The 27,570-nt window shown below is 40.0% G+C and overlaps 1 protein-coding gene across 1 annotated transcript in view; it reads left to right on the forward strand.

Annotated features, from left to right (window-relative positions):
- Pdfr (Pigment-dispersing factor receptor) overlaps window positions 1–27,570 on the forward strand; it is a 373,916-nt gene that overhangs the window by 333,858 nt on the left and 12,488 nt on the right. The window contains exons 9-10 of the mRNA XM_068228235.1: window positions 15,721–15,790; window positions 26,152–26,237. Of these exons, the coding sequence (XP_068084336.1) occupies window positions 15,721–15,790; window positions 26,152–26,237 (156 nt within the window). The remainder of the gene's footprint in view (window positions 1–15,720; window positions 15,791–26,151; window positions 26,238–27,570) is intronic.

Consider the following 27,570-nt stretch of genomic DNA (forward strand, 5'->3'; position numbering starts at 1 on the left):
GACGCCGAGGTTCCGGAAGTTTGTCCCGCAGGAGTTCCTTTACATGCCAGTAAATATACTGACATGAGATTGACGTATTTCAGCACCTTCAAATACCACTGGACTGAGCCAGGATCGAAACAGATTTATTCCTCTGGCTCGGCACGTGGATGTTTGTGCTGTTCTCAATATACGTCTCTTCACATACACATAACAGAAACATGTATTCTGATACTGAGTACATCCCTCCACATGTCATTGGTGGCAGAAAGGGCATCCTTCCATTAAACAGGGCCAAGGCAATATGTGTCACACAATGCTCACCTGCGATCCTACTAGCGTTTGGGAAAAGTGGCAGAAGAATATTTATTTATTTATTTATTTATTTATTTATTTATTTATTTATTTATTTATTTATTTATGCATTTATTTATTTATTTATTTATTTATTTATTTATTTTATTATTATTATTATTATTATTAATATTATTATTATTATTATTATTATTATTATTATTATTATTATTATTATTATTATTATTATTATTATTATTATTATTATTATTATTATTATTATACAAGAATGGTCCCTTTTGGAACACACGAAGCTTTATTTATGATTTCGTTTGCGGAGGATCCAGGATGCTTTCATCTGTTGACTAAAGATCCTTTTCCGTTCTTCCGTCCGCTTGGTACCTGCTCTTTTTGGTACTTCATTCTCTGGAGTAACTTCCCACTTGTCAATTTTCTTTCTATATATATTTCGATTCAAAATGTCTTCACGTTGAATTTGTGCGTTCTTCATTTCTACTTTTGTTTGTTGTATCCAAGGGAAATTCTTCAGTTTATCAACTCTTTCAAGAACTTGGTGGGTTAGTCTATTTTCTGGAAGCCTCTTAACATGTCCATAACATTTCAGCCTTCTTTTCCTGAGGTCTGCCACAATATTAGATAATTTTTCTGTGGATTTCCGGGTTTGGAGGCGGTACCCTTCTCCCGTGTGTCTTGGTCCTAAAATTTTCCTCATGATTTTTCGCTCTTCTTTTAGGATATTTTCCAGCTTGCCCTTTCTATGAAGCGTTAGAGTTTCCCCTGAATATAAAGCCTCAGGTTTATTTATTTATTTATTTATTTATTTATTTATTTATTTATTTATTTATTTATTTATTTATTTATTTATTTATGGGGGAAATATCAAAACTCAAAATGCATCTTCAAAGGAACCACGCTAAAGAAAGTGGCAATGTGGGGTTTTTGAATGAAGGATGAGGGATAAGCTGGAACGTTGAAAGAAGATTGCATCCCAATAGATCAAGGTGGAAGCTATAGAGAAAAGAAGTACACTACTGTCGTGGAAACAAATATAGACACCCGAGTTTATACAATAATGAAAAGTTTATCCTTTGTCCCCACACAGAAACAAGCCACACCAAAATTTAGCTTATTTTATTTCGCGTTTAATTATGTGAAGTACAAATTTTTATCGTACCCGGGTAAAATTTTAACTCAGGTTGAACAAAAAAGTGCCGGTATTTTTTTTCTCCATTTCCAATGGAGTACTCATTTTAAAAATTCATAACTTATAAGTATTGATCTGATCGTTACCAAACTTTAATAATTCTTAAAGTAACTTATGTCCGCCTCTGTGGTGTAGTGGTTAGTGTGATTAGCTGCCACCCCCGGAGGCCCGGGTTCGATTCCCGGCTCTGCATCGAAATTTGAAAAGTAGTACGGGGGCTGAAACAGGGTACACTCAGCCTCGGGAGGTCAACTGAGTAGAGGTGGGTTCGATTCCCACCTCAGCCATCCTGGAAGTGGTTTTCCGTGGTTTCCCACTTCCCCTCCAGGCAAATACCGGGATGGTACCTAACTAAAGGCCACGGCCGCTTCCTTCCCTCTTCCTTGTCTATCCCTTCCAATCTTCCCATCCCCCCGCAGGGCCCCTGTTCGGCATAGCAGGTGAGGTCATCTGGGCGAGGTACTGGTCATCCTCCCCAGTTGTATCCCCAGTCTAAAGTCTGAAGCTCCAGGACACTGCCCCTGAGGCGGTAGAGGTGGGATCCCTCGCTGAGTCCGAGGAAATATCCAACCCTGGAGGGTAAACAGATAAAGAAATAAACTTATTGTTGATCTGTACACCAAGTTTTTATTTCATCTGATATTTGTGAAAAATGTTGCTGTAAATTTTGTGAAACAAGATTTTCTCATTACTGGGTGACCATAACCATAAAACTTTCGGCTTATTATGAAGCTCATGAGAATATCAGGCTAAAATTAAAACTGTTTGTTGCTTGCATGCAATTGTTGATTTTATAGTAGTAGTAGTAGTAGTAGTAGTAGTAGTAGTAGTATTTCTTTAGTAGATGGTCTAAAGAAGCCGTTATCAACCTTGCACAGTACAGTACTATCGAGTCGGCTACTTCACTGATTGTGTGCCTAGTTTCGTCAATAAAAGTTGAGCTGCTCATATGATGGCACTGCAGTACAAGAGTTCTGACTATCTTTATTGGACACGATCAGGTTGTGCTAAGTTGGAGGAAGTAGTAGTGGACCAGATATGAATATAGTATTCTAGAACTGATAAGATGCAAGGGATGAAAAGTGATGTGGCATGATAGGTGAGTGACATCGGTATTGGCTTAACACCAAGAAGACCATGGTTCAAATCTCTTACATGCTCGTACGAATTTTTAAATTGAGGAATTTCTATTCAAAAGGTGCTATTTCCACTCTAAGGAAGTTGTGGAAAAACGTAAGGAAACGTATAATAAAGAGAACATGGAACGTACCCATGATGGGTATGGTTCTACTTTTAAGGAATTACATATTTCTGGTCTGGATCGCTCATGATATTCGATCATATTCAAGTACAGCAATGTATGTGTGCGAAATACTAAACAAAAAAATGGAAATAGCACCTTCTGAATAGACACTCCTCAATTAACAAAAAAAGAAAGCCCCCAAGATAGAGATATTTTTGTTTTTCCGCCTTTAATAGCTGCCCTGACTTTTTACCATATACCAGCAGTCATACAGACCAACGAACTACAACATTTGCCGTTACCAATCAAACAGTTCGGAAACATGTAGAAAATTCGAATTTAATAAAAAAAAAAGCACTAATACCCGTTTTTTATTATGTATAAATTTTCCGTATTTTACATGCAATTTACACTCATTCGCAAACCGAATTGCGCACTATGAAGGAGGAGTATATAAATGGGTACAGGCACAGGACATGGTAGTTTTAAAATCAAAATATTGTACTACAACCAAGTATTTATTGCAGAGTAACAAATACTTGCAGGATGTATTTAGTACGGTGTTTTGCCACCCATAGCATGGCGACAGACGGTGATATAGTCGAGCATGGATGCATACGAACGTCGTTGATCAGGTCCTGCCACAACTGGCACGACTGACTCTCCAAATCTGTCGTAGTTGCCATACAATCTGGTCCCACACGTTCTCGATGCGTGGGCGAGAGGTCCGGATACCCGTCATGTGTAAGGCCGGGTATTACCCTGCTGTAAAATGAGATTGTCAAGCTGCACCAGGAAGGGAAGCGCACTCAGCCGTATAATTTTCTGAACGTATCGCTGCATCGTCAGCGTTCCACCAGTAGGGAGCGAGAATCGTAGGAAATGCCACCCACACTATGAGACCTCTCAATGGGTCAATATGCTGCTGTACAGTAAGGCGCGATCCTTGCGCTGGCTAGGAAGTCCTCAGGCTTGAATTCGGTAGTCATCTGTATCCAAACAGAACCCTGTTTCGTCGCTGAGCAAGCAAGGTGCCATGATGCCCGTTCCTGGCAGTAGTTCAAACAAGCTCGGCGACGCTCAGCTTGTAATGGTAGACGTCGTAAGGAACGCCGTGACGACAGATCCTGCCCTGTTAGCCACCTGGATGCGGTACTGGCGAACACAGACGTATTCCCAGCTGCTGTGATATGTCTCTAAATGGTGCGTAGCGATGCTCATGGTGTGATTACAGCCTGTAACGCGATGAAACCACCCTCCCTCCTTGTGGTCTGCTGAGGTCAACCCGAGCCTTCTCGACTCGTTTGCATACGCTGAAGTTCCCACTGCGCCCGACACGGACGCACAGCGTATCTAGAGTGGATCAGTTGGGGAGCAGTGGGCCGAAACGTCCAAATTTTCTATGTTAGTCCAAGGATGCAGCCTGTCAACTAAGTGGTAAAAGAATAATTGTGAATTGGCCAATGTGTCATCGGAGCGTTCTGCGTGTTCACTCATTTTAGCTCTGTAGCTCACACTACTACTAAGTCCTTATTCGATATATAAATGAGGAACGGATACGTACGCCACCTAGTATCACGTCCGGGAAAGGAATCTTCATTATCAAAAATTATTTAGAGAGGATAAGAGTGGCATATAATAATTTCAAAATATCCAAAATCACCCACGCCAAGTGTCAAAAGGCTTATAGGAAGCGTCTCAAAGATAAGGCGACCGTGCGTCGTGAAGTGAGATGCCCCAACCGAGCATTATTACTGTCCCAGTGGCGGAAAATGGTTTGTAACTCATGAATATGGATAGTAATCACCCTAGTGATGATGAAGAGGCTCCAATGCGCCCGGCGAAGCTCCTAGACTCTTCATGTTACAGATAATGTATAGACTTAACCTCCACCCGGTAATATTCGTCGAACTCTTCCCATATACGTGTTACTTCTCATACCACAGATACATTGTACATCGACTTTGTTTGAAAAATGTGCAGATTTGTTTAGAATTATGAAATAAAATAATGTCAACAACAAAACTTCAAACCCTTGCTGAAGATAATTTATTTCGACTTTATCAAGTGTACGTATTCTACGTCAAAACTTGCGGCCGTGATCCCGTTCCATACTTTTAAATATGAATATTCGAGGTGTGGCAATCCATTTGATAAGCTCGCTCCCCCAGTGGGGCCAAACACTGGTAATTTTTCGATTTGAAAGTCAGAAAAACTAATATACTCATACACAATGTGGGCAAAATAAAACTGACCCGAAAAATATTTACAATAGGACTGTCGTGGGATTGACCCTTCTAATGAACATCACAGAAGATGCTGGAATTGGCCACCGTTAACGTAGATGGAGCGCTGTACTCGATTTATCAAGCTGTGAGACACGCGTAGCAGCTTTGCTCTGCCTGAAGATAGCGTTTCCAATTGTCTGCTGTAGCTCTTCCAGTGTGTGAGGATTATTGGAGTACACCTGACCTTTCAATTTGTCCAACAGGTAAAAATCACGGGGAGAGAGATCAGGCGATCGAGGTGGCCAGTTGATTGCACTGCCTCTGCTGACTGTCCTCTCCTCACCGAATGTACTCGTGGAAAGGTTGTCAACGTGGTGTTTGCTATTGCTCCATCTTGCCGAGAATATCCATACAGTTGTTAATGATCGGTGAGTTGACCCACATATGGATTAAACAGTGTCTAGACATACGGGTTACCATTAACAGTTTAGTGAAAGAAGCTTGTTACGATGCGGACACCAGACATTGCGTACCACACGCCATAATCTCGAGATTATGCAACGACTTTTCTATATACTGACGGGAATTTTCTGATACATAATGGCGCGTGTTCTGTGAGTTCACGTACCCTGACAGGCTGAACCAGGCCTCATCTGAAGAAATGAAAAGCTGAAGATCCATAAGTCCTGACTCCACTTAACTCAGAAACCTCCGCCAGAACTCAACACGCAAAATTTCGACGTACTCGGGACAGAGCACGCGGGAGATGCGAACGCCCAGACTTGTGACATCAATCGATTGGTGCATCGAAAACACGGTTTCCAGCATTTCCTGTGATTTTCAATTCTCCTTTTCATTAACAACTGTCAATTCTGCGTCATTCTTATAAATATTTTCCGGGTCACTTTTATTTTGCCCACCCGGTAATATTCGTAATCGGTGAAATTAAATAATGGTTTCCTGCTGGGAACTTTATTTTTAGATACTTAGTTATGATGTTTGGACACGCCGAGATGCCGAATTTGGACTTGCGGGAAGCTGACATAGGTATCCACTGTGCTCAGCCTGGATCGAATCCACCAACCTGGGCTCGGAAGGTCAGAGTTCGACCGCCTGAGCTACTCAGCCATACTCCATGGGGGAATACGGGTGGTAACTTACATTGCTAACCTCCAGACCACCAAAGCGGTCTGTATATTCAATTTCGGATAAGCCACGAGAAAATATTATTTTGTGGTATAATAAGCTTTTCGTCTTCATGTGTGTGTCGTACGTATATTTTATTCTAATTTGATGAACAATCGCTATCAAATCCTAAGATGCAAGGCAATGGTTTAAGTCTTTATAAATCAGGAGTTTCCAAATGGCGGCCCGCGAGCCACATGTGGCCCACGAAGCTATATAATGCGGCCCGCGAGAGCATTTTAATAAATAATGTGAAGGATGGTCACAAAATAATATTTTATAAGTCGTTCAGAAATGTATTAATTTTTATTTTCTTTATAGACCCAAGTCCGAACTAGTTCATTCTTTAATATCATTTCCTCTTTTTTAAATTCAGTTGGGTTATTTTTAATTTAAAAAAATTAAATCCAAATTTCACATAATAATTATTGATTTTTACGTCCCACTAACTACTTTTGATGTTTTTCGGAGACGCCGAGGTGCCGGAATTTTGTCGCGCAGGAGTTCTTTTACGTACCTGTAAATCAATCGACACGAAGCTGACGTATTTGAGCAACTTCCGAATGATCTAACATCGAACCTACCAACTTCAGAAAGCCAGCGCCTCAACCATCTGAGCCACTGAGCCCGGCTCCAAATTTCACTCTTTTATGCATTTGTAAAATAATGTATTACCTAAGTAATTAAAATTATCAAACTTTTATTTCAATTGAATTATGCATATTATTTTTTCACAATGGTACTTCTGTAGACCTACTATATGCAGAACTTGACGAAAATTGGTCTATTATTCAAGTGCGGCCCGCAAACATGACTAAGGTTTCCAATATGGCCCTCGAGCCCTTACAAATTGGAAACCCCTGTTATAAATGTTATCAGCTGGCATGTCTTCAAATTAACTCGCTAAGAGAGAACGGCCTGTCGCAATGTATTCAAGAGGCTAAGTTGGATTAAGGTTGAAGAGCAGAAGCTACTTGTCAGTTTTACAAGGAGCATTTTATTTCAAAGGCTTGCCAGATAATTTCCCTTTATTACGTTAGCAGTGACACCGTTGTAATTACATCGCTTTACCCTTAGTCCGCGCTAAAACAGGAGCTACCGCAATGACACTACAGTGTGTTTCTTAAAGGAGCTCATCGTAAAAGATCATTATTTATGTTATACTTGTAAAAGTCGGGTGTACGTAAGAATACCACCAAACCTAAATCTGTTGCAAATTTATACGTCTGAGAACAAGCGGTGTAGCGAAACTGATATGAAAATCAGCATTTCCAACATTGAAGCGCTGTCAGTAGAGAAGAAATCTGAAGGGATTTATGGCTACTTTACTTCAGCTACTGTGAGTGGTGGTGGTGACGATTATTGTTTCGAGAGGAAGTATATCCTCAATATAACACTAATCAGGGAGAAAAATAGAAGGGAGTCGACACTTCGAAAAATGAAGGTATTGGCCAAAGAAATGTAAGGGCCACGAAGAGCGTGAAAATGAAAGACTCCCTAGGCGGCCTCCAATGCCCTAATACCGTCGAAGTCGGAAAAGAACAAGAGTTGACCACGGGAGGTCGAATAGGATAGTTGAAACTGAGGAGCCTTGCACAAGTAAGTGGAAGCAATGCGAGGAATCGGCCTAAGGGCCCTGTGGTCTCCAACCCACGCTCCCAAATTCAGAGCCCCTGAAGCCCCTTTTAATCGCCTCTTACGACAGGCAGGGGATAGCATGGGTGTTATTCTACCGCCCCCATCCACAGGGGGAATGCTAGTTTCACACTCGGCAATTGTGAAGTGACATGAATTTCATTAGTCTTCAGTCTTATCTAGCTCTGAAGGAAGGAAGGAAGGAAGGAAGGAAGGAAGGAAGGAAGGAAGGAGAGATTGATTGATTTCCCGTGCAACCAAAAGTTGGTGGTTTCGTCTACTGCTCTCACAAGGCCAGCGGCAGCCACTTGACTGAAGTAACGTGCCTCTACCATTCACTCACAGTCCTGCACAAAGAGCAAGGGTATAAACAACCTTCGCTACCGAAATTCTGATGTAGCAATGGTTGATTCTTCTTCTCTTTCTTCTTCTTATTCTTCTAAATTGTTTCCGCTATCCACCTCTGACCATTTCAATATTCTCCACATCCTGATTCAACGCTCCTTGCATCCTCTTCTATTCCGTCATTCCATATTAACTTCGATCCAATCCGCCTCTGCTTTCCTCCTGGTTTCGTAAGGAGATGTGGTGGTGGTGGTGATTATTGTTTTAAAATGAAGTACAACTGGGCAAACAACCTCCGTTAACACTAACCAGAGGGAAAAATAGGAAGGGATCCGATACTATAAAAATGAAAGTATCGTCCAAAGAAAGACAAGGGCCATGAAGGGCGTGAAAATGAAAGACACCTTAGGGCTTGAGTGCTCTAATACCGTAGCAGTCGAGAAGGAATTAGAGTTGACCAAGGGAGATCCGATAGGATAGACTAAAGTGAGGAGTCTGGCACAAGTAAGTGGAAACAATGCCAGACTCGGTTAGGGACCCCGTGGTCACCAACCCACGCTCACAAGTTCAGGACCAAATTGATACATGTGCCCTTCCCCAGCATCCCTAAAAGGTTGTATCATCAACACGGAAACATCCTGTATGTATAACAGTGCAATGTGAAATATTCAAATTATGCGCGGCCTGAGCTGTACTCTTTAGCGTTTCCTGATCACCCAGTGTTTACAACTGATCTTTGATACAATTAAATGCACGCTCTCCTCTGCTAAATAGTTCTTCACTCCTGTAATTTTTTTCTTACTTGTACACTTATTGGCACTCATCATAGATTTCATAGCAGGCGGCAATCGAACCTTTATGTCTATGTCCCATGGATCCAAGATATTCAAATTTCCATATTTTGTCATATGTGTATTAAATACTAGGAACTCTGCTCCTCACACGATAAGTATATTTAAAGACTTTTGTTTTTTGTTTGTTTACAATTTTCTTTACGCCGCACCGACACAGATAGGTCTTACGGCGACGATGGGAGAGGAAATGGCTAGGAGTGGGAAGCAAGCGACCGTCCCCTGGTCTTAATTAAGGTACATCCCCGGCATTTTCCTGTTGTGAAATTGGGAAGTCAAGGAAAGCATTCTTCGATGCTGCCAGCAATGGGGTTCGAAACCGCTCTCTCTCTCAAATACAAGCTGATAGCTGCGTGATCCAAACAGCACAGCCACTTGCTCAGTTGTAAGTAATGAAATGTACTTTATAGTACTCGGCTGCTAAACTAGACATTTATCATAACTGCTACTAATTAGAGGCATGAATTTTTTTTTTTTCGCATTAACGATAGATACGACAAAAATATTTTGAAGCGATTTTGGTTGAGAAATTCTGATTTCATTTTTCGGGAATTACAGCAAAGTAAAGCGTTAAGGCCATTTGAAAGTGAAATGTAATTATTTTGGGATAAGAGCGAATCTGCAGCGAAATTCATGGAAAATAACGAGCTTGAAATTTTACTCCATTATCACGTGTGTGAACAGAAATGTAAGGCAGAATAAGGATTTCTCAGTTCGATAGAGATACCTGTAAGTTTTAATATTCTAGCAAATACCTTAATGGTGTGGCGATGTAGGGTTAAAGCTACGGCCATGTAGGGTGAACGGGTAACTTGTTATATAATCTTGATTAGAGCTATATTATAGTCCTAATAAAGAATACATAAGGAATAATGGATGATTATCAATATTATATTTCACATAAATAATTCACAAATGAATTAGAAGAATTACCATTCAAAGAATGCGACTTTATATGAACAATTTTAGAAAATGATTACAGCGAAATTCAAGCGAATGTTCAAGACCTATTTAGCGAAATGACGCGAAAAATTGTTTCCTTTTCGCGAAATCGTACATAAATTAATGCGAAAAAATCACGCTTCTACTAATAATATAGCGTAAGAAATGAATGTCTTCATACTAGGAAAGAAAATGTTATTCCTTACACATAGAGGAAATACAGAAAAGGACATTCGTGAAAAAAGTTATTGTAACCATGCATAGAACTGTACCAGTAGAAGAGGAGGCAGTCAAAAGAGGATGGTGATGCTGACGATGCTAAAAGGGAGAGTGAAGCATGATGGAATGAAACAATAGAGTATCCCCTACCTGACGTTTCGCAGGTGATTAATTTTGCCAATTAGTTCAGAAGCGTCGATGGTCCGTGTAACACGCACACCTCTAACACCAAGATTGCCAGTGCTTGTTAAGTTTCGCGATCGGAATTCTAACAAGATCTGTAGACGATAGTAACGAAGCATTTGCAATTTATTTCCTTAAGTAAAAAATGCACCGTAAAATAATTTACGTCATTCGAAATCATACAGAACTTTCGTCGTATTACTTGCAGAAGAATGATGTGCTCAGTGCCAAGACTAGTGACCCTGCACCCCCTCCTCTCCCCCCCCCCCTCCGCCTAGAAATTTCCACTATCCACTGTACTTCCATTCCCAAATGAAAAGCTTATTTCCAAAACTTTCCAAATCAGAAAAATTCCAAATTGAGGTGATGATGGAAAACATTCCTTGGTAGGAAGCTCCATAATGAAAACCTACAACCTATTTTCCACTCAGTGACCGGGTCAGGAATGGAATGAATGAAGCCCCGATCTTGCGGCGAGGATAGGAATTGTGCCGGCTGCCGAGGCCTGTCGCACTCATCTGGGGCAATGACTAATGACTGACAAATGAAATGAAATGATAATGGAGAGTGTTTCTGGAATGAAAGATGACAGGGAAGACCGGAGTGCCCGGAGAAAAACCTGTCCCGCCTCCGCTTTGTCCAGCATAAATCTCACATGAAGTGACCGGGATTTGAATCACGGAACCCAGCGGTGAGAGACCGACGCGCTGCCGCCTGAGCCACGGAGGCTTCTAAGCTCCATAATATGAACGAAAAATAAATTGCCAAAACGGCTCCAATCCATGTCAAACAGGGCCTTGAAAATCATACTTGTGCCAAAACATATCGAATTCCACAAGATGAATCGACCAAAACATGGCGCATCCATGCAGCAATTGAGGAGCCATTTCTGGGGCACGCTATCAGCAGAAACAGAACACTTTATTTAATTTACATTATTAATAATAAGTTACAGTTTTCACGTCCCACTAACTACTTTTACGGTTTTCGGAGACGTCGAGGTGCTAAACTTTACTCCCAGTAAGTCAGCCGACACGAGGCTGATGTATTTGAGCACCTTAACATACCACCGGACTGAGCCAAGATCAACATACCACCGGACTGAGCCAAGATCGAGCCAACAAATTGGGCTCAGAAGACCAGAGTCTCAACCGTCTGAGCCACTCAGCCCGACAGTTTACATTGTGTGTTCGATGATTTCATTCAATATGATTTCATTGACCTGTGTCTTCATTGGAATTTATTTATAAAATTCAAATCAAACTAAACCCCACGACGCAACAGTCCCGAAGGGCCATGGCCTACCAAACGACCGCTGCTCAGTCCGAAGGCCTGCACATTACGAGGTGTCATGAGGTCAGCATGACGAATCTTCTCGGTCGTTATTCTTGGACTTCTAGACCGGGGATGCCAAATTACAGTCAGATAGTTCCTCAAATGTAATCACGTAGGCTGAGTGGACTTCGAACCAGCCCTCAGATCTTGCTAAAAATCCCTGACCTAGCCGGGAATCGAACCCGGGGTCTCCGAGTAAGAGGCAGGCAAGCTTCCCCTACACCGCGGGGCCGGCTAATATAATTATATGCCGGGCTAAGTGGCTCAGACGGTTGAGGTGCTGGCCTTCTTGCTCCAGCTTGGCAGGCTCGATCTTGGCTCAGTCCGGTGTTATTTGAAAGTGCTGAAATGTGTCAGCCTCATGTCAGTAGATTTACTGATAAGTCAAATAACTCCTGTAGGACAAAATTTCGGCATCTTGCCGTCTCCGAAAACCGTCAACAAGTAGTTAGTGAGTCGTAAAAACAATAATATTATTATTTTAATTATAATCATTGTATATTTAAAAGTTTGTTTATGACTGCAGTGAAATTTATGCCTTTCAGATGGAAGTATTTAGATTTCAGTTCCAAAAAGTACCAAATCTAGCATTCTTAAACTGTAGAAATTTTAACAGGGATACTTTATAAAATAATGCATATTCTATAGGAGCATGGCATGATAAAAGTTCTAAACTTTTAAACTTTTACACTCTCAGGATTTTTCTGCCCTCCTGTAAAACTTTATTTTGGATGTCGTACTTATTTTGAAATAAGCTTCTCAAATGAAACTGAATCAAAATGCAGCAAAGCTAACTCAGTGAGCTCGCAGTTGCGAACAACGGTATTCTGTAAGGAAGAAGTAAGTGGTGGTGATTACTGATTTAAGAAAAAGTGCAACTAGGCAACCATCCTCTATGTAACACTAATCAGAAAGAAAAACGGAAGAGATCTGACACTTCAAAATGAAGTTATTGGACAAAGGAAGACAAGGGCCACGAAAGGCATGAAAATGAAAGACTCCCTAGCCCTCGAATGCCCTAATACCGTCGGGGTCAGAAAGAAACAAGAGTTGACTAAGGAGGGTCGGATAGGATAGATGAAAGTGAGGAGACTGGTACAAGTAAGTGGAAGCAATGTCAGGACTCACGTAAGTGCCCCGTGGTCGCCAAGCCCGCTTCCAACTTGAGAGCCCTGGAGCCCCTTTTAGTCGCCTCTTACGACTGGCAGTGGATACCGTGGGTGTTATTCTACCACCCCTACCAACAGGGTTCATCCAAAAAGCCTGATTATTATTACATGATAAATCATACAAATTCAATTGTAAGGTTATAAATGTGTACTGTACCCATTTTTACCGTGATAATACTAAACCAAATCCGACGTCATATTAAAAGAGTGGATCTCACAAGACCTTCAGACTTAAGCAACAGTAAGTGTGGAGGTACTTGGATGAGATACCGCGTGTTCGTGGTTGTAGAACGGATTGGAAGAAAATGTCCAAACTAAAAGAAATAAGTTCTAGCTAATTATGCCAAATCATGAGCGTTCACTTACATAAGTAAATTTTGTAAATGTCAGGCAGGCAAGGGATTAGAAAGGATTGTTTACCAACAAATAACTTCGTATTTAAATACTCATTATATTCTTAACACGTTTCAGTCTGGTTTTCGAACAGGCCATAGCACTACGACGGCACTTCTCAAAGTCACCGATCATATCAAGTTTGCAGTGGACAGAAAGGAACTAACACTTCTGGTACTATTCGATTTAAGCAAGGAATTTGACAGAGTTCATCATGACCTCCTTCTGACTAAATTACATACAATGAGGCGTATCTCTATCAGCTCTTTCTTGGTTTGAAGCGTTCTTGAAAGGGAGATCTCTGCGTGTAGTATTTGACAAACAAAATTTCTCTAAATGGCATAGTGTACATTCTGGCGTCCCTCGCGTTTCCGTGTTGGGTCCCCTTTAGTTTTCACTGTATATAAACGATCTGCCTGGAGTCTTACACCACACGAGACATCATGTGTATGCCGATGACTTATAGATCTATTACCACTTTCCTGTGAATCATGTTGAAGAAAGTATTAGTAAAATTAATTCAGATATAGAAAGACTACATCAGTATTCACAAGTCAGAATTTACTATTTCTAGGATATCGAAGAAATTCATCAAATCTTTTCAACACGGGCATTCCTCCAGTAATTGTAAACGGTTCTGTAGTCAAGTATCAGGAACGTGTTAAAAATTTAGGTATTCTAATGGACAGCACTCTCTCCTGGATCGTCCATGCCAAGCATTTGGTCAGGAAAGTGTCTGGTATATTGCATCAGTTTCTACGAAACTTTCCGTATCTTCCTTTCTTCGGTGAGAAAGATGTTGATCCAAACTATGGTATTTCCTATTTTAGATTGAGGTGCTGTAATTTACAGCGATATCTCAGAGAAATATAATACAGAATTCCAGTGAGTTCAGAATGCCTGTGTGTGTTTCGTATTCAATATTCGTAAAGACTGTCACGTAACATCTTACTACAAAGCCGCAGAGTGGTTGAAACTCAGGGATAGACGATCATACTCAGCTGCTTGCTCACTGCTGAGAAATTTAAAAATCTAATGCTCCCTCATATTTGACCAAGTCCTTTGTTCAGATGAGTCAATTGCATGATCGGGACAATAGGTTTACAGCTAACACTCTTCAGGTTCCACAGCATCGTACGGTAAAGTGCAGTAAGTTGTTCATTGTCACTGCCTCTCTATTATGCAATGGCCTTAAACTATATGAAATACAGCAAAGTAGTGTCGGAACTCAGAAAAAATGTTTTAAATACTGCTACCTTTCAACGTACAAAGCCATGTAAGTGAATTTTCACCAAATTAATTAAATGGTACGAAATATAGTCTCCTAGTTACATTTTAGATGCTCAGTTTTATTCTTAATTCATCCTCGGCATTGAAGTTCTTAGGTTTCTCTTACGGCTTCTCTTCCTTGTTAGTACAGTCTACGTTTATGAAATGGTAAAAGTAATACTGTAATCTCCTTGATGTTTAGTTTTTAGTCTTATTTTTTATCAAAAGTAGGTAAATATATCTTACGTTTTTTATGTATTATTTTTATTAGATTTTGTATATTAATTGGTACATTTAAGTTAAAGTGGCAGTTAGTTACAGCCAAAGGAACCTCTGATCCTAATTGTAATTAACTTTAAATAAATGTATTTATATTTCTAAGTGCGCGTACTATTTCCTAATTCGCGGGACTTATCTTATACATCAAATTTAACTTTACAGTACTTTATACTATACCAAAATCTGGAATTTTGTATATTCAATATCAGTAGAGAATTTCTCATTTGTATGATGATGACTGATAGCGAGTTCGAAGCAGACTAGTGAAAACAACTAAAGGCCTGTCAAGTTTAAAATAAACGGTCCTCGATCACCAAAACTGACATTAATTACAGTGGTGATTGTAAGAACGACATAGCTGTGAGCTTACAATCTGAAAATAGAGCATTCGAGACCCATTACCGAGAGTCCTGAACATTGTTTCCCATAGCTTTCCATTTTCACAGCAAGAAAATGTCGGGTTTGAACCTTTATTGAAGCCACGGTAAGTCATAATCCCAGTGTCACCAAATACCCGTACCTGTTCGTGCGACGTTAAATCATTAGCAGGGACCGTGATTTTCAAGTGACGTTTGTTGCCAGCTTCTCACAAAGGCGATTGCAATAACAATAAGTGAAATGTCACCCCTCTAGGGTTCGGATTCCACTAAAACTGGAATCCCGTGGTTCTGATCACGATTTCAACAGTCCCGTTAAACTAAACACTTTTAAACCATTAGCAAAATAAAAAGGAATCGAAGATTATCTCATCAATGGTGAAACATCCAGTAAACTATATGAAAGAAAACAATCATTTTAACTATTGTATTTTAACTATATTCCAGGAATTCGTTCTTTCTTATATATGTATAGTATGTTCCCACATCTTGTTGGAAAGTGATTCTCTCACGTGTCATTTTAAAAAGACAAATTATAATATAATTTTTATTTATTTCTGTATACACAGTTGCTGGTGGGGCTACAACCTTACTTACTATTTTTGGATCCTTGAAGGACCTCGTCTGGCTGTCATTCTGGTAAGTATCAACATCAAATATACAAGGATGTTTAAACTGTTTGTCTAGGCTGTATAAAAACATTATTTGCGCTGTCCTACTAATCATTACCCAAATTGTAAACTACTGTCTAGCCACAGGGAGGTTTCTAACTGCATGAAAGTATGCTCTAATAACTCCAATATTACAGTAAACTATACCAAATGCGCCATCTGATGTTCGAACTATTTCTATTCTTCCCCCTCTCTCTAAAGTTCTTGAATGACTTGTACACGTGCAGCCAGTAGAATTCTTAAAGTCATTCTCTTTTGGACCGATGGTTGCAAACAGTGTGCAAATCTAGCTCCAATGCGGGAAGAGCCGCGGAAACTACTAGTAATATAGATAAATACCGTGCTTAATTTATATCATATGCCTGTCGCATCCTTTATACATTTACTGGTATTTCCAAATTCGTTTCTCCATCAAGATAACTAGGTTTCCTTTCTTATTAAATATAAGAAAAATAATTTATTGCAGCCGAATAGCCAAATTGGAACATACATGACATATATTACATATCCTTGGGAGCTTATCCTGTATAATAGTATCTAATTATAATATTCAATATATAGTATTTAAACAGTTTTATCCGTCCTGTTTTCTTCCTATTGCATTCATTTAACTGTCTGGTTCCTTTTAAGTGTGCACGGTTATGTCTTACTGTACTCGACAATAGACTTTTGCCTCTTATTACACATGGTTAAGTGGTACCTGTAACAGAGCTGGTTACACAGTGCTTATACACAGTTTTCGGATGGTTCGTGGTATTTCTTGTTCTGGCAAATTTTATGGTGAAATCCATGAATTGCCAGTCTGGAGAGTACGTCCGTTAGTTTCTGGTTTTCGTTCAGCCATCTCCTGTCTGTCATACCGTCTGTTGCATAGAAGTTTAGGGGTATTTCTCGTCGTTTTTTCTCTCTAACCTCGATAAGTGTATGGCAGGAATAACTGGAGTCGTAAGTCCTCTATATAGAATGTCTCTTTTGCTAGTTCGTAAACAAGTCTGGATGGAGCCGTTTTCGCTACTCCTAGTGCTCTTTTTAAATATCGGACTTTCTCTATGGTCTTTAAGTCTGTCAGAGATAATTTTTCCCATATTACTTCCAGACCGTATGTTAGGACTGGGCTTATTTTCGCGTGGAAAAGGGTTATGTCTGTTTGTAGTGATATGGAGGTAATATTATTTACGCTGTAGATTCCCCTGATTGCAGCAGTTGCTCTTTCTTTTACGTGTTTCCTGAATGAGTTGCATGTTGTCTGTAGGGTGATTCCAAGGTATTTGTACGAGTTTACTAGCTCTATATCTTCCCAGTCCAGTGTCATTCTATCTGTGACTGCAGCTTTTCCTCCTTTTCTAAATACCATGTATACCGTCTTGTTCTGGTTAATTTTGAGTTCGTTTTCCTTCGCCCAAGTATGTACATTGTTCAGCGTTTCCTGTAGCTCTACCTTGTTTGGTGAGCTTATGACCATGTCATCTGCATACAAGTACAGTAAGACCAAGGTGGTTTGCCCTAGTATTTTCGTGATGCCTGCTGTGGCAATATTGAATAAGATAGGACTCATCGGGTCTCCCTGTAGTAGTCCGTTTGTTTGTACCATTTCTCTTGATGTTGAGACTCCATCCTTGATTTCTATTTTGTTGTAGGCCAATCGTTTCTGTAATGACATGGTTTTCTCTCAAACTTTTGTATCAGCTTCGTCGTGCTTAGTAAGTCGAAGGCTTTGGTATAGTCAATGAAGATATCATGATGTTTAGCTTTGGGGTGTCTTAGTGTTTCATGGATATCATGTAGCAGGTTGTTCATGGCATGTAATGTCGACATTCCTTCTTTGAATCCGAACTTCTGGCCGGGAATTAGTGAATCTACCGATGCAGTGAGTCTTCTGGAGAGTAATTTGGAGTATACTTTGAATATATTACTTTCCAAGGCTATTCCTCTCTATGAATTTGGATCGTTTTCTTCTCCTTTCCCTTTATATAGGACCTTGATCATTGATTTTCCCCAGTCATCTGGTATTTCAGCAAGTGTCATATATTTATTAAAGAGATCAGTCCATACGTCTATTAGTATTTCCACCGAGTCTTTTAGTATTTCATTGTAGATTCCGTCGGGTCCAGCTGCCTTATTACTTTTTGTATAGTTTATTACAGCTTCCACCTCTGTTTTAGTGAATGGGGTGGTATTTTCCTCATTACAGGGTGGTCTGATATCATGTGATAAGTTCAAGTTTGACATGTTTAATATCCGGGAGAAATGACTTTCGCAGGTCTCCATAGGAACTTCTCCAGGGGTTCTGTTGGTTTTTCTAAGTGCTATGTAAGGGCTCTTGCGTGCTTCTTCAGCTTCCAGTAGTGCCCGCTTTTCTACCCGTTGTGCCTTCTTGTCCTTCAGGAGCAGTTTTTAGGCTTTCCTTTCTCTCGCGTATTCTTCTAGTCGCTCTCTGTTATTACTGAGTCTTGCCTGCTAGAGGGCAGCTTTGCGTATGAATGTGCCGTATAGTATCCTGGAATGTCAAGTGGTTCTGTCAGGAATGTTTCTGTGGCTATTATTATTTCTTTTCCTACCCATATATCTTCTGGTTCTCCATTGATTGTATTTTTCAATCCTTCTACATTCCATATTATGATGTCCAATTCCTTTCCCGTGGAGATTTGACATTCTTCTTGTTCTTTGTTAGAAGTGGTTTGGAAATCGGTAAGTGCGGAATGTCATGCCATTTGGCTACGAGTCCGGGTTGAAGGCTGTTTCCCGGTCCTCCATGAATCCTTTATTTATGCTGTGTGTAGGTAGTTGTTCTCATCCAATAATTCTGGCGATGTCGTTGTTTAGTTGGTGATCTTCTGGTAACACTCAGCATCAAACCATGGTTTCGCCTTTCTTGGTTTAATTGGGATCGTCGCTGGTGTTGTAGCGCTGTGAATGGTAGACATTTCAAGGTTGATATTGTTTTCTTGTGTCTTTTTGTGTCTTTGAGGGCTTGCGTGTCGTTGGTTAGTGTTTGTATGTTCAATTTCCGTGAGGTTGTTTGCATTTTCGTGTTTGATGTAGCATTATTGTTTCTTAGCAGTAGAAGTTTAGTATGGATAGCGATGTGCTTAGTCAGCGGCATGTTGGATGTTTGCCATAGGTTTTGCTGACTTTTGATGGCGATGTCCTCTCCTCGGTAGAAAACTAGGTCTATAGTGCTTGTGCCATTATAGGCGACGTAGGTTTTTCGTGTGGCTTACTATAAGGCAGAATCCTTCTTCTCGTAAGATGTTTAGCATCACAGTTGTTTTGTAGTTGGGTTTGTCCAGTCTGCAGTTAAAAACCCTGCTAGTATTACGTTTCTATCTGAACTGACTAGCGCTATTGCCTCTGACAGTAGTTCTGCTGTATCATCCACGGACGTGTCATATGCAATGTACATCCCGATTATGGATAGGTTTGTAGCTTTTAAAATCACTTTTTTTTCTTCCTTCAATATTTCTTTGATTGATCCTAGGGTTGGTTTAAACATGATGGAGACGCCCCCTTCTGGTCTGCCTCTGGGCTTATGCTTTGCGTATGAGTGTGCCGTATAGTATCCTGGAATGTCAAGTGGTTCTGTCAGGAATGTTTCTGTGGCTATTATTATTTCTTTTCCTACCCATATATCTTCTGGTTCTCCATTGATTGTATTTTTCAATCCTTCTACATTCCATATTATGATGTCCAATTCCTTTCCCGTGGAGATTTGACATTCTTCTTGTTCTTTGTTAGAAGTGGTTTGGAAATCGGTAAGTGCGGAATGTTATGCCATTTGGCTACGAGTCCGGGTTGAAGGCTGTTTCCCGGTCCTCCATGGGTATTCCTACCTTGAATCCTTTATTTATGCCGTGTGTAGGTAGTTGTTCTCATCCAATAATTCTGGCGATGCCGTTGTTTAGTAGGTGATCTTTTATGTCTTGATCTGATATGTCTGTGTCCAATCTTCCTATGTAGATCCTGGCAGTTCTTCTTGGGGATGCACTTAATTGGCCTTTCTCTATGGAATCAAGGAAAAGCTTAATGAGGTAAGCGAAGATCTAGAGAAGAAACTGGCACTCGTCCTGGAGACTCAACTTCAGCAAGCAGACATATTGTCGAAAGGCCTGGAAAAATCTGCAACCAGAAGAACTACGAATAACACCAAAACAACGGAAGAGATCGCAACCACTTCGACTGAGGCTGCCAACTTGAACGCAGACAATTCTTATTAAATATGCAAATTTATTCCCAATACAAACATGTGAACTAACTGGTATATAATTTTATACATAGCTAAACCTGCTCTGTTCATTTGAAACTGTGAGACACTGGCAGAAGTGTTATACACTAACTCACAATTCTGATATAATTTATCCACAACTTTTATCATAATACATATTTTACTCTAATATAAGGCTGAACTTAACTCATCAAGAGAAATACTTGTGGTGGAAATTCTATCACAAACCTTTTCAGTATTCATATCAGATGTAATTGCCAATAGAGTGGGAATATTTTCAATTCACATCAAAAGTTACTGACGTGAAAGCATTTGTCCAGCGAACTTATGTTTGCAGATCAAACATTTAAAAGCAATCACTGTTAACAAAACGTGTTTATCGACAGAAGTTCATTATAACTTATTATAATAAATACATAACGATATTTGTGCACGTCAGTTCACTTCACAAATCAAACACGTTGATATTTTTAAAGAAAACGTTTACACTAAACATTTGTTTTTAAACCCATATTCAAATTGATTTCATTTATCAATTCCCACATGATTACCATTTACAAATAAAACTCCGTTTAGGTATCACTAGACTTCATGAACTATGTCTCTAGTCTGGTTGACAAAAATATCCATTTATGCGTACATGTCCAGTTTTGATTGTGGAGAAAAGGGGGGTTGACGAATTAGAAAACTGTCCTCTCTTTAGAAAACAGGAATCAGTCCCGCGTTAAGTTAGCAAATAAACTCAATGATACACGGCACTCAGTTCTGTTGGAGTCTTTCATTTTGCCTTATGATGTTTTTATTGTTTGTCTTAATCTGTTATTCATACATGACTTTGTTCTATAAAACCTTACCCATATGCATTTCCTTTTCAAAATAAGTGATCGAAATCTCACTATGTTTCTACAAACCTATCTATTTTTCTTTCCAAATGTCGAACCTAGTAAACTGATTCAGTACCTCCTTACCTGGCTCATCTTTCACACTTTAACATCAAATGAGTTAGGTTTTTGTTACTGTGCTTTTATTCCATTAGTGCCTTGCATTTATAGCAGTTGGGCGTTCTGCTTAGCGATGCTAACAGCCTAGGAATCAGCGCTCTTCTTAGGATAGAGAAATCAGTCATCCGTCGAGACAGCAATATGTTTTGTTTCCTTACATAGAGTAACTGAAAAGTTTGAAATGAAAATCTGCGTTAGTGCTGGTATATTGGTGAAAATTTCCGTGAGCGGTGACCTATATGTCATGAGTGGAAGTCACTTTTGGTATGAAGACTCGTCACCCAACATGCAGAGCTTCGTTTTGGATGGATGTGAAGGTGGTGATGACTATTGTTTCAAGAGGAAGTACAACTAGGCAACCATACTCTATATAAAACTAATCAGAGAGAAAAATGGAAGGAATCCAGCACTTCAAAAAATGAAGATATTGGTCAAAGAAAGACAAGGGCCACGAAGAGCGTGAAAATGAAGACTCCCTTAGGATTCGCAAATATAACACCATCGTGATCGGAAAAGAACAATAATTGGCCAAGGGATGTCGGATAGGATTGATGAAGGTGAGGAGCCTGACATAAGTTAAGTGGAAGCAACGTCAGGACACAGCTAAGAGCTCCGTGGTCGCCAACACACTCTCCCAATTTGAGAGCCCCTGGGGCCCCGTCTAGTGGCCTCTTACGACTGACAGGGACTACCGTGAGTGTTATTCCATCACGCCCACCCACAGGGGGTTAGGATGGATGAATGGAAGGCATATGTGGCGTGGTGGATTAAGGATCTCGTTTACAATGGTCAAAAGCAGACTTTATATTTGTTTTCCATTTCTGAACTGAATTCATATAAGTGAAAAAGTTTATTTCACAATAATCGATATATTGTGGTCATTCGTCAAGCAAAAAAGGAAAAGAAGATCCAATCATCAGTATAAAATATAATGTTTTAACCTTTCCGTAGGAACATGATTTTTCGTTGTCCGGTAACAAACACACGTGCCAATTCCATTTCTTTCAATTACACAACAGAAAATAATGTGTGAAGTGTGCACATGTGGAAATTATAAATATTAGTTTCACAATCCCATTGTCCCCATTCTACTGTTTGTGTGTAGAAGGACGAGTGCATAATCTTCAAAATAATACCCCGACACTATAGGCTGTGTATCGCATTTATACACGATGTGCAAAAATCGAAATATTTTGTCCTCGAGGATGCATCTCTGAAGATATTCACAGGAGATTCAGTTCAGCGTGATGAGTTAAGCAACGGTTATTTTTCTGTTTCTGCGACCACTTTCTCAGATTCGAAAGGTATTAAAATCTAAATCCAGCCAAGCAGAATACAAAACCCACACACTCTTTCGTCGCCGAATACAGCTCAAGTAAAAAAGGAAGATAGGCATGTCTTTCCCGTTATTTCTGATAATAATGCTAAGCCGCGCATTAACCCACGAAGTAGACAATTTCAATCCTCCAGGTGTTCTACAGCATCCAGAATATTCGTCTTATTAGGAACCATACGATAACTCTCTGTAGCAAATTTGAAATATCTTGCTGTGGATGAAAACTTGTAACATCTAATGGACTTCAGATCTGCTCAGCGAGTGTCTTTAAGCTATCCTGAACGAAGGACTGCTTCCGTAGTAAACAAGTTTCCAAATCGTTGACGTATATACCATATTGTTCGTGTTGTCGTTACCATGCTGTTCCGATTCTTGCAAGCTACGACGGTAAATCACAAATGATTGAAAATAGGATTTTTATTAAATATCGGAAAAGTTATTATTATGAGAGGTGGAATAAAGACTCCTTATGCTACATTCCACTAATTGATGTAAAAAAGATGTGATGACCTACAGTAGTTCCGATATGAGAAGCTCTATCACTTCATCATGTCCACCAAGCGCTACGCAATCCAGAGCACACATCATCTTTGAACGTTAGCCATAAGCCACAATATTGAACCCCTGAAAAGAAGGCCACTTCCCCCTCTTCCATCTCCGTCATATTTCACATCCACTTACCCACCTTCCTCTTTCCACACAACCCCCCAACACACCCACAACTCTCGGCCAGAGAGTTCCCCTCAGGATGGGGAATGAAAACGAGTCAAGTAAGTAAGTAAGCCATAAGTGCTGCCGTAGTCAATGAATATTATTTTGGATAAGTATCACTAGTATAAATATCACTCAAATTAATGTAACTAAAATCCTGTTGGGTAACAAATGTCGTAATACTTACCTCCCAATCAATGTTATATTTTTTAGTTTTAGTCGCTTTAATTGTTCAGTCTTTTAAATGGTTTCATGCATTTCTATGCAAATTCATATTCACGTTAATGGTTCTTCTTCTTCTTCTCCTTCAAGTGCCATATCCGGTCCCCCACATGTTGGCGATTACCTTGGGGAAAGCGCCCCCCCCCCTTTTTTTAGCTAACTTGAAGGGTTGTTCGGTATTGTCGATGCAAGTCCAGTCCTCCATGTTTTGGAGCCATGACATCGACAGTCTATCAGCTCCTCGCTTGCCTTTTCTCTTTCCTTGCAAAATGAGGTGTAGAAGCCCGTACGTTCTACCTCGTAGAACATGGCCTAAGTAAGCTGATTTCCTGTCTTTGATGATGTTTGCCAGCTCACACTCAGCTCTGGTTCTCCTTAACACTTCATTATTGGTTACAAAACCTGTCCAGGCTATTCTGAGCATTCTCCTATGTAACCACATTTCAAAGGCCTTTAATCTGTTCATGGAGGAAGCTTTGCCAGTCCAGGCCTGTACTCCTCAAGGCAGTGTTGACAGACGTAACATCTCAACAGCTTTCGCCTGAGTTTAAGGTTTATATTATCATCACAAAAGAATGACGTCGTCTTTTGGAAAGGTGATTTCTAAATCTCAATACCGCTTCTGATCTCTTTTTTTATGGTACAGATTGTCTGTTATGGTGCTCCCAAGGTGTATGAACTGACTTACTCGTCAAATATTTTGATTATTAAATGAAATGGAGACATCTGCATGCTTGCTTCTGCCAAATACCATAAACTTGGTTTATGTGACATCCTAATCCACTGAGATGAATTCTACTGAGCCGTCCTTCAAGACCTTCAATGGTATCGTCTGCATATCTAATAATTATTGTTTATGACGACTCCATTTACTTTTACGCCTAGCTCAGTATCATGCAAGGCTTCTTTGAAGATTTGATCGGCATAGATGCTGAACAGAATCGGTGAAAGTATGCAACCTTGGCGCACTCCTCTTTTGATACGTATCTCTGAAGTTCTCGTTCATCAAATCTTGGCTCGCTGGTTCCAGTAAAGATTTTGTGTGGTGCGGATATCTTTTATGTCTAACCGTTTCTGCTGGAGAATTTCGAAAATTTTCCATGTTTGACTCTGTCGAAACGTTCTCATAACCAATGAAACATGCAAATACATCTTTGCGCTGTTCTCGGCATCGTTGAAGGAGAACATTGATACTGATTAATGCCTCTCGGGTACCAAAGCCATTTCTGAACCCCATTTGGTACCTCGGCGCGTTGTAAAATGCCAGTGAATTTCGATTATGTTCTTGGTTACATTATTTTGAAAGATTCTGTTTTAAAATTGGAAAGTAACATATGCGTTAATAACCGTAACAGACTGAGGTAAAATCTGGTGTTCATTCAATTATAAGAGAACATTCTGTCAGTATTTGCTTCCATTAGAATATTTCTTACCGGGCGAGTTGGCCGTGCAGTTAGGGGCGCACAGCTATGAGCTTGCATCCGGGAGATAGTGGGTTCGAACCCCACTGTCGGCAGCCCTGAAGACTGTTTCCCGTGGTTTCCCATTTTCACACTGGGCTAATGCTGGGACTGTACCTTAATTAAGGCCACGGCCGTTTCCCCCCCCCCCATTCCTAGGCCTTTCCTACCCCATCGTCGCCATAAGACCTATCTGTGTCGGTGCGACGTAAAGCAAATAGCAAAAAAAAAAAAGAGGAATATTTCTTCGAAATGTGTCCCGATTACAGAATAATCTTGGAATTAATCCGAGGCAGAAATTAGTACTTAACTTACAAGCTGAAGGTTTTTCAGATATACAGTTGACTACTACCCACTCACTACTAAGGTTAAGTACAGTTGAAGAGTTGATCGGGATGATGACCTAGATGTTTAGGCCCCTTTAAACAACAAGCATCGGAAGACTTGATCTTTTCGTACGTCGTAGACACTACAGCATAGAGTTGTAAAGGCTTTTGAAATATATTAGGTATATTTATTAAGAGTCGGCATAAACACAGGTTACGCTTGTGCGTTTACTTCCTTTTTTTTTACATCCAAAGAGTATATAGGTAGTACACTCCACAGAGTAAGCATAATTCTCACACTATTATTCCTTTGACCCTAAGCATACCTACGTAAAAGACTCGATATTAAGAACAAAAAAAAATTAAATATCTTCACTTACATCAAAATAACCTAATATTTACATTTTATTATTTATATAACTTTTTATTCCTTGTTCACGATAGTAATGGCTTCTTGGAATTATCTTACTTGAGTGTTATATTCATTCTTAGAGCATTGATGACAAGATAATATTTATAATATTAAGTTATCTACACACTATTTTTTTAAATAACATTTTGGCATTTGGTCCGGAAGACCATGCTGCCAGCTCTGTACATTTAGAAAACAGGAGGGTAAAAGAGCAAATCTTTACAACATGGGACCGTTCATGGCATTGTGACTAATTGGTGATAGAAAGCCACGGTACAGGAACTTTGGTTGGATGAGAACAGTTTAACTACAGAACAAACATATCACAATGTTAAATTGGCTTCACTTAAAAACTTGGCTATTGCTCGATATATACGGATGTCATAGCTGTTTATCAACGACGAAACGGAAGTGGGAAGTGGAACTTTGAGTTGTATAAGCGTTTGATATAAATTAGTTACTTGTAGTTTGTATCTAGTGCATCCTAAAATTGTATGGTTGAGGTCTGCTTCTTGATTGGGGTCAGAGGGACAATTTGGGGAATCTATGAACAAATGACTGGGATAAGATGCATGTCCAAGTCGCATTCTGATAATTGATGTGATATCTACACACTTGATGTATTCCTATGCCCCGCAGCTCAACTTCCTGTTTCTGCTGAACATCATCCGAGTGTTGGTGGTGAAGTTACGGCAGAGTCACACCAGCGAGATCGAACAAGTTCGGTAAGTATCAGGTGATGGTATTGGTGGAATAGTGGTGGTGGTGATTATTGTTTTAAGAGGAAGTACAACTAGGGAACCATCATCTATATAACACTAACCAGAGAGAAAAAATATAAGGGAACAGACACTTCGAAAAATGAAGATATCGGCCAAAGAAAGACAAGGGCCACGAAGGGCGTGAAAATGAAAAACTCCCTAACCCTTGGAAACCTAATAGCGTCGGGGTCGTAAGAGAACAGGAGTTGGCCAAGGAAGGTCGAATAGGATAGATGAAAGCGAGGAGCCTGGCACAAGTAAGTGGAATCAATGCCTAGGCTCAGCTAAGGGCCCCGTGGTCGCCAACCCACACTCCAAAGTTCAGAGCCCCTGGGGCAAATTTTATTCGCCTCTTACGGCAGGCAGGGGATACCGTGGGTGTTATTCTACCACGGAAAACCAATTCGAGGATGGCTGAGGTAGGAAACGACACCTCCGCCTCCCGAGGTAAAGTGGACCCCGTTCCAGCCCTCGTACCATTTTTTCAAATTTCCTTGCAGAGCCGGCAATCGAACGCAGGTCTCTGGGGGTGGCAGCTAATCACAGTAACCACTACACCACAGAGGCAGACCAGTAAAAAGTTAATTTTTGTAAAAAGTAACGATTGCAAGTAAAAATGACTAAGTATATTCCGATTACTTTTACTGGAAAATATGTAGGGAAATTTGGACAAATATGTTCTAATCGCTCCAAATATCCTAATTCTTAAACATATGACAAAGTTTTAACTGTAGTTAATGATAAAACAAATATACAAGATGAACCCCGAACTCCACCGACAAACCTTCGGACGTTGTTCAGGGATACCTTTTGAGTATATTGATGTAAGGGACGCGTCGTCTCCGGTGGCTCCTTACAGAGTAATAATGTAATTACGATATATTCCGTTTGCTACCCCAATCATCCTTAGTTCTGTGAAAATACCTTGTTAAAAAAAAACTGTAATATGTAAATAACCAAAACGTGCAACACGAAACACGGAGAAATAGTCAGCCTGCAATATACAATAACCAAAACAAATTACACAAAACACAGAGTAATGCAACAACCCTCAGAAAAAACACGTGCACTTTTGTCACAGTGTGTCCAAACTGTTAGTGTGCTATACAGTACGTAACAAATACAGAACTGTTCTTGTACAGGAAATGTTCAAAATGTCAACCACCGTGATCACGGCACGTTAAAGAACTCCTGCGACACTCCGTCGTTTTTCCAAGAACTAGGATTTATTATTTTCAGTGCAGTACATGTGCACAGCTAACTGGGACAACAAACCAAACGAAATGCAATTACTCTG

Source organism: Anabrus simplex, chromosome 6, assembly GCF_040414725.1.
Source record: "Anabrus simplex isolate iqAnaSimp1 chromosome 6, ASM4041472v1, whole genome shotgun sequence".
NCBI classification, from domain to species: domain Eukaryota; kingdom Metazoa; phylum Arthropoda; class Insecta; order Orthoptera; family Tettigoniidae; genus Anabrus; species Anabrus simplex.